General features: G+C 36.6%; 1 protein-coding gene across 1 annotated transcript; it reads left to right on the forward strand.

Moving 5' to 3' along the window:
• Positions 1–272: 272 nt before the first annotated feature.
• LOC114305356 (uncharacterized) lies at positions 273–6,563 on the forward strand. Its single transcript, XM_028250439.2, is given in 4 exon segments — positions 273–1,762; positions 3,490–5,907; positions 5,910–6,014; positions 6,122–6,563. Coding segments are annotated over 4 exon segments (3,825 nt in total). The 5' UTR covers positions 273–669; the 3' UTR covers positions 6,331–6,563.
• The last annotated feature ends 3,020 nt before the right edge of the window (positions 6,564–9,583 follow it).

Genomic DNA, 9,583 nt, shown 5'->3' on the forward strand with positions numbered 1-9,583 from the left:
TTAAGAATTTTATATTGATGATGTGTGCAACTAATAGAAGGAGATTAAGAATTACGTACCGTTAAAAACAAAAAAAAAATAGTGGATAAATGGCATGTTTTTTATTAGATGGACACATAACTACGTGGTCTTTCTGACCCACAAAATAATTTATGCTCACTTACCGTTCATGAGAAAGTAGGTAGTAGAGAACACAAATATTGACCAAAAAAAAAAAAGAATGGAATTATTAAAAAAAATATGATCATATTATAAATATTAAATACATAATAATGTGTACGTTATGAAAAATTATAAATGTATGTAGCAGGTGACTTGTTCTTAGCTGATCATGTGAATAAAATATGAAAATTGGGAATCAAATTTTAATTACCCAAACAAAGCATTAAAATAAATTGATAAATCCAGCTGGAGGGTGGCTATTGTTGTTCCATTCATTTGAATAGTCACGAACTGACAGCTCTATTCCAACGACCATCTCTCACTCCAATTTATTTATTTATTTTTAACACACTCCAATTTCACTATATATACCTTCACACAATCAATTTCCCAAGTCATCACCTCTCTCTAACTAAATCACTAAAGCCTTTTTCTCTCTCACTTTCCCTTACATCTTTCTCTCTGACCAACAGAATTAGTGAAATTGGTGAAAGTTTCCGGCGAGAAATGAGATTGCACGGCGGCGGCCCCTCAAGGGGTCGTCTCTCGTGGCCACATTTGATGGTTGCATTGGCCATAGTGGTTGTTTCAACCAATGTAGTCTCGGCGGATCCTTATGTCTATGCCTCTCCACCACCACCGTACGAGTACAAGTCACCACCACCACCGTCTCCATCTCCACCACCACCTTACGAGTATAAGTCGCCACCGCCGCCCTCTCCATCTCCACCACCACCTTACGAGTATAAGTCGCCACCGCCGCCCTCTCCATCTCCACCTCCACCATATGTGTATAAGTCGCCCCCACCACCATCACCTTCTCCACCACCACTATACTACTATAAGTCTCCTCCTCCACCTTCTCCTTCTCCACCACCACCATACTACTATAAGTCTCCTCCACCTCCCTCTCCATCGCCACCACCACCATACTACTACAAGTCCCCACCACCACCCTCTCCATCGCCACCACACCCATACTACTACAAGTCTCCACCACCACCCTCTCCATCGCCACCACACCCATACTACTACAAGTCTCCACCACCGCCCTCTCCATCGCCACCACACCCATACTACTACAAGTCTCCACCACCACCCTCACCATCTCCCCCACCACCATACTACTACAAATCTCCACCACCACCCTCACCCTCTCCTCCACCACCATACTACTATAAATCCCCACCACCACCATCACCATCTCCACCACCACCGTACTACTACAAATCACCACCACCTCCATCACCATCTCCACCACCACCATACTACTATAAATCACCACCACCTCCATCCCCATCTCCTCCACCACCATACTACTACAAGTCTCCACCACCACCATCACCATCCCCACCACCTCCCTACTACTACAAATCTCCACCACCTCCGGCCAAATCTCCACCACTGTCGCCACCATACTACTACAAGTCTCCACCACCACCGGCACATTCGCCACCACCACCATACTACTACACATCTCCACCGCCGCCTCACCACCACCACCACCACCTGGTTGTCAAGGTGGTCGGAAAAGTGTACTGCTACAGATGCTATGATTGGACATACCCAGTGAAGTCGCATGACAAGAAACATCTGAAAGGTACATTATTATCTCTTAAACATTGAATTTTCTCATTCAAGTTAATCACATATTAGATCTTGAAACTAAGACGACAATAATGTGTGTTAAATTTCACTAATTCAGTTTATTATAATTAAGAAACTAACAGTCAATCATTAAGTCTTGCTTTATATGTCATAAATGATATCAGTCATGGGATTTTAAGTCAATTGGTGTTTATTTATTTAATTAGAATTTATTGGCTGTCATCTCATAAATAATACAGTTTCATTTTTCAACAAAACGTTCCAAGAAAAGACAAAAAAACAATGGTTTTTTAAGCAAAAGATTTTTAATTATTATTTAAAATGTGTGAATCAAATTAGTATTATTGGTACTGCAATAAATCTTAATTTTAAACATTTTCTTTCTTTTTATTTTATTATAATTTTTGAATAAATTAATCAACTTTACTTTAGTGGGTGTTGAGCTGTCCGATTTTGATGAACTAATCACATAATTGTCTAATCAAAAGGTCTTCAATTATTATTTTTAATGCTAAAATACAAAAGCTAGAAAAAATATTCGATCCATAATTTAAAATACATGAATCAGATTATGGTGTCGTTTGGGAAGAGCTCGTTTGGGTTTATTTGGGCTCTTTTGACTCTTTGAGCCACAAAAGACATAATAAGCTATTTGAGTCACAACAGACAAAACATTACATCAAACTCATAATCATTACACTCTTCTCTTATAAAAAAAAGTCAAAAAAGTCAAAAAAATCTTTCTCAAACCAAACTTTTGATCCCAAATTTAAATAGCTAACAAAGTTAAAAAATTAAAAAGTCAAACTTATTTTCCAAGCGGAGACCATATGCATTTTATTGAACAGTTGAAAAAAGTACACAAAAATAATAAAATAAATAGTTAAAATTTTTAATTTATATTTTAGACAACTTGCAAGTAAAAGATTAGATAAGTTATTGTAGTAGGTAGAGACGTCCAGCGAAATGAATGATTAGACGACTTCTTGTCTAAAAGGTCTAAATACAGATATCTGTGCTCACGTGTTTTGCGGTGTATGCCACAGAAAAGATACCAACACCCCAAAAAATAAATAAATAAATATATAAATCACCAACTCTTACCATTGTTTTTAGGACAATTCTATTTACACATATACTATTTATGTTATTTGGATATAAATTTTTAAATAAAAATTAAATATTCAGATATACATCCTGTTCAATGTTTATGTCTAAATAATTATTTTTATTCAAGAATTTATATCCAAACAATATAAATGTTGTGTAGTGAAATTTTATATGATGTGAGAATAAAATTATCCTTGTTTTTATATGAATAAATTACACTTTTAATCTTTACAATTTGACTAAATTTTTATTTTTATTTTTTAATTTGAACATTTTAGTGTTTAAACTTTACGTTTAAATTAAAGATAAAAATTAATAATTTTGGGTTAGTTGTTAATGTAAGAACTTAAGAAGTAAAAACATACAAAAATTAATAAAAATTTAGAAAAAAAAAGTAAATTAATTTAGGAATTAAGTGTAAAAATCAAATTGTTTAAATTAAAATAATAAAAAACTAAAATAATTTTTTATCGAATTATGAGTGAGAAATGAAATTTATCTTTTCTATAAATATAAATATTTATGAGAGATCAATAATTTCAATTATCGAATATTTCGAGAAATGTAACAAAGTAGATGTATAACTGACTGTATACACGTGGAGTGCAGGTGCTGTTGTGGAGGTGACCTGCAAAGCAGGGAAGAAAGAAATTGTGGCCTACGGTACAACCAAGATCAACGGTAAATACAGCATCACCGTCCATGGATTTGACTATTCCAAGTATGGAGCTGAGTCTTGCAAGGCTAAGCTCCATAGTCCTCCAAAGGACTCACCATGTAATATGCCAACAAACCTCCATATGGGCATCAAGGGTGCTGAACTCAAAGTCAAGTCCAAGACTGCTTATGAAGTTGTACTCCGTTCCAAGTCTTTTGCTTATGCTCCTAAGACACCTTATATGGAGTGTAAAAAGCCCAAGCCCACACCTGCACCGTACTATTACAAGTCTCCACCACCACCATCCCCGACTTATGTTTACAAGTCACCACCTCCACCAGCACCTACTTATGTCTACAAGTCGCCGCCACCTCCAGTTTATCATTACAAGTCTCCACCCCCACCCACACCAACTTATGTTTATAAGTCCCCACCACCACCGACCTATTACTACAAATCTCCACCACCACCGTCACCCTATTATTACAAGTCTCCACCTCCACCGGAGAAGTCTCTACCACCACCTTACTACTACAAGTCACCACCACCACCAGAGAAGTCTCCCCTGCCACCTTACTACTACACTTCTCCACCACCACCAAAAAAGTCACCCGCACCTTACTATTATAAGTCCCCACCGCCGCCAGAGAAGTCTCCACCCCCACCTTATTACTACACATCCCCACCACCACCAGAGAAATCTCCACCACCACCTTATTACTACAAGTCCCCACCACCACCAGAGAAGTCTCCACCACCACCTTACTACTACACGTCCCCACCACCACCAAAGAAGTCTCCACCACCACCTTACTACTACAAGTCCCCACCACCACCAGAGAAGTCTCTACCCCCACCTTACTACTACACATCCCCACCACCACCAGTGAAATCTTCATCACCACCTTATTACTATAAGTCCCCACCACCACCAGAAAAATCTCCACCACCTCCTTACTACTACAAGTCCCCACCACCACCAAAGAAGTCTCCACATCCACCATACTACTACACATCCCCACCACCACCAAAGAAGTCTCCACATCCACCATACTACTACAAGTCCCCACCACCACCAGAGAAGTCTCCACCACCACCTTACTACTACACTTCTCCACCACCACCAGAGAAGTCTCCTCCACCACCTTACTACTACAAGTCCCCACCACCACCAGAAAAGTCTCTACCCTCACCATACTACTACACATCCCCACCACCACCAGTGAAGTCTCCACCTCCTCCATACTACTACAAGTCCCCACCACCACCAGAGAAGTCTCCACCACCACCTTACTACTACACATCCCCACCACCACCAAAGAAGTCTTCACATCCTCCATACTACTACAAGTCCCCACCACCACCAGAGAAGTCTCCACCTCCACCATATTACTACACTTCCCCACCACCACCAGAGAAGTCTCCACCACCACCTTACTACTACACATCCCCACCACCACCAAAGAAATCTTCACATCCTCCATACTACTACAAGTCCCCACCACCACCAGAGAAGTCTCCACCTCCACCATACTACTACACTTCTCCACCACCACCAGAGAAGTCTCCACCACCACCTTATTACTACAAGTCCCCACCACCACCAGAGAAATCTCCCCCGCCACCTTACTACTACATTTCTCCACCACCACCAAAGAAGTCACCACCACCACCTTACTATTACAAGTCCCCACCACCACCAGAGAAATCTCCACCCCCACCTTACTACTACACATCCCCACCACCACCAGTGAAATCTCCACCACCACCTTATTACTACAAGTCCCCACCACCACCAGAGAAATCTCCACCACCACCTTACTATTACACGTCCCCACCACCACCAGAGAAGTCTCCACCACCACCTTACCACTACACATCCCCACCACCACCAGAGAAGTCTCCACCACCACCTTACCACTACACATCCCCACCACCACCAAAGAAGTCTCCACCTCCTCCATACTACTACACATCCCCACCACCACCAGAGAAGTCTCCACCTCCACCATACTACTACACTTCCCCACCACCACCAGAGAATTCTCCACCACCACCTTACTACTACAAGTCTCCACCACCACCATCACCATCACCACCACCACCTTACTACTACAAATCACCCCCACCACCATCTCTATCACCTCCTCCTCCCTACTACTACAAGTCTCCTCCTCCACCATCGTCATCACCTCCACCACCCTACTACTACAAGTCCCCGCCACCACCATCTCCATCACCTCCACCTCCCTACTACTACAAGTCTCCCCCTCCACCATCGCCATCTCCTCCACCACCATACTACTACAAGTCCCCACCTCCCCCTTCACCATCACCTCCTCCTCCATACCTCTACTCCTCACCTCCCCCACCCATGAAATCACCTCCACCACCAGTCTACATCTACGCTTCTCCACCACCCCCAACTCACTACTAAGCGGGAGTCGCTCATCCACTCACCACCACCATCAGTCATGTAAGTAAATCTCGAATCCGAAGTCATTTTACTCACATCGTGATAGAATTATGATAAAAATCAATTCAACAATATTCTCATCTTTTGTACATGTAATTCGCTTGCAGCTTTTGGTAGAAAAAAAGGAATAAAAGAAGGCTCAATGAGAAGAAAATGCAGACAAGAAGTCTTTTCAAATCCAATTCCATTCAATAAGGTCCCGAGGATTGCACTTGAGAAACTTTTTAATTGGGACCAGTTTGCTTTTACTTCTCTGGTAGCAATCTTGCACATTGTGTTGATACAATCTTCCGGTGGAGTGGCTCTGAGGGTTTAAAAATGAAAGTATAGGAAGTGAGATATAGAAATGGGGTATTTATTATTGTGTTCGTCTTCGTAGAGTTATATTATATCTCTAGTGATTTATTATTGTATAGTAGAAGATGGTGTTTGTTCTATTTGTTGATCTTCTATTTGTTATTATTACGAGTTGTTTTGCTTCTTAATTTGATCTCTATGCTTTGTACACTCCATATTATTTGAAATAAAGGATGACATTTCCTCTTGCAATCTCTATTTGTGTTTCAATAATTCTACAGATATTGAATTGACTACATAATTAATTATAAAAAAATATAAGTAGTTAATATGAATAGAAATAATAACCAAATCTACCTTATAAATTGGTTTGGGAAGTGGTTTTGTGGGTTTTTTTTGGCTATTTTAGTCACAAAAGACAAAATAGGTTATTTTAGTCACAACAAATAAAATATCACATCTAACCCATAATCATTACACTCTTCTCTCACAAAAAAAGTCAAAAAAGTCAAAAAGTTAAAAAGTTCTTACAAAACCAAACTTTTTAGCCCAGACTAAAATAGCCAGAAAAATTAAAAAACTAAAAAATCAACCCACTTTCCAGACCAACCCAAAATTATTTTTTTGTGCTGGTGAAATTATTGGTTTGTGTTTCTTTAGGGACAGAAACAACTTTCTCCCACAAAAACATCAATTATGTCAGTTTTACCCCTTCCAGAATGTACCTGGCCATTATTTTGCACACAAATAATCAGAGAAGGTATTGGGTGGTTTAGGAGTATTGTTTTATATCACTGGACACTTGTTAAGTTATCTCTTATTAACTTAATAAAAAAGTATTGAGTCCTATAATTTTAACCAATCATATTGAATTGGAACACCATGACAATGCCCCAAGACCACTACATAATTTTTCCAGTGCTATTGAGTGCTTGTGCATATCTATTGGGCTGTAGTCTGTAAGTGCCCTGTGTTGTGTACATTTTCTGAAGGAGAGGCTTTGTGAGATAAAAGCTTACATAATGATGAGGAAGGAACACACTTATGGGAGTTTTAATTTTAACATCAACTCAATTTTTATTTGGTGGTAGAATTAAAATTTAATGTGATGTCAGAGTGATGTTTAGAATAAGTAACCAATCATTTTCCTTTCTTTTTAATTATTAATTTGGTTTTTGGATCTGATTGTTATAATTTGAAAAGTGATCACATGCTTTCATAAAATATTAGAAAGAAATTATATTCACATACACACGTCAAAAGAGATATAAAGGGTGAAACAAATGAGAGAGATGAAGAAATAATAATATATGATTTATTAGTGAATTTTTTTAGCATAATTAAAGATTAAAAGTGGCAAATTACGGAGATTTTGCTGAAAAGAGAAAAAATATATTAAAAAAAAAGGAGATATAAAAATTTAGGAGAAATATTTGAAACTTTCAAGGAACAAATTAAATTCTTTTTATTATATAAAAATAGAATATAATTTTCAAAAAATTGAAAGGGACACGTGTTATGTGGACTCCATGCCCTACTTTGGAAACAAAAATTTGGGATAACTTACAAAAGCTAAAAAATTAAAAAGTTATTAAAAAAATTAAAAAGTCTATACTATTTGGAGAAAGCTTGTGGGAAAGTTTAGAGGGTAAAATTATTATTTTGCCCTTTGAATTCAATTACGCAAAAGTCAATAAGGGTAGAATGGTTATTTTGATTTTACTGCAATATTTTATTACACATTTTTTCGTAAAATATCAAAAAATTATTTCAAATATACATATTTTTCTTTACTTTTTTAGTCAAAAATCAAAAAATACACTTATATAACATATCCTAAACAAAACAACAAAATTTACCATGTACAATTATTTTAATGAGCAATTTTGTGCTGGTGAAATTAGGAAGTATGGTTCGGATTGGATCGGATTGGAGTAAAATTAAGACCAATTCGTTAGTTACGGTTCTTGAAAAATTAGAACCAATTCAATCCGTTTAAATTATGGAACCAATCCATTTAAATACGGATTGGATCGGTTTAGAACCACGGATTCACATAAGTAAATAACAAAAAAATATATATATATAACACTTTAATTTCATAAAAATATAAACATAACTCTATATTAGTTCTACAATAGCAACATCTATTTCTATAATAGCGACATACTGTTCTAGAATTTAAACAATCATAAGAAAACTAGTTTCATATTTAGATCATTACAAATTAAAACTAAAAACTAACAAACAAAAGTAATAAAAGAATATATTATATGATTTTAAGTTTGAATTTAGATTTTATATAGAATAAGAGAAGATACTATGGGAGAGAATGTATAATAAAATATATACTATTTGTATACGGTTCGGATCGGTTTCAATCCAGAACCGTGGGGTTCAATTCAGAACCAATCCGTGTATTACGGATTTTTAATTTTTCAATTCAGAAACGAACTACAAATTTAAAAAGCCAATTCAAACTTATCAAATTAAATTAGATTAGATCAAATTACGAATTCTACGAATTCCTTACTCAGCTCTAGGCAAAATTTTTGTTCTGTGTTTCTTTTAGGACGGAAGCAACTTTCTACGAAATTTACCATAAAAAATTATTTTATTGAGCGATTTTGTGCTGGTGAAATTATTGGTTTGTGTTTCTTGTAGGACAACTTTCTCTCACTAATAAAACATCGAGTATGTCAGTTTTCCCCCTTCCAGAATGTCCCTGGCCATTATTTTGTACACAAAAAGAAGTACATATTGTGGGTGTTTGTGAATTGAGTTTTTTTTTTTTAGATTTTTTAATTTATAAAATATTATTGAAGAAATTATTTTTTATGTTTGGGAAGATAATTAAATTTTTTTGTAGTTAGATGTGATGTTTATGAGAGAAAAAATGAAATGATTATGAGATTTGATGTGATACTTTGTTTGGATTTATTTATTTTTATTTTATAACCAATTTATTTTGTAGTGAAAAAAATAAAAAAATCAAAATCAAAAAACTGAGTTCCCAAACACCGCCATAACACTATTTGAGTGCTTCGCATGCATAGGTTTCGTTTGGCATAAATAAAGGCTCTGTTTGTTTGAGTTTTAGAACTTTAATTTTAGATATTGGTTCATATGTGATGTTTGTTTATAGTTTTTAAAAATTAATTCTATATTCACTTTTGAAAACTCGGTTGAAAGTAAAAAATTCGGACTAACCTGTCGTCTAGCCGGTTGACCGGCAAATTGATCGAAACAGTGCAATTTTTTTTTTTGCAATT

The sequence above is a fragment of the Camellia sinensis genome, chromosome 6 (genome assembly GCF_055761805.1).
Source record: "Camellia sinensis isolate YWXY chromosome 6, ASM5576180v1, whole genome shotgun sequence".
Lineage (NCBI taxonomy): Eukaryota > Viridiplantae > Streptophyta > Magnoliopsida > Ericales > Theaceae > Camellia > Camellia sinensis.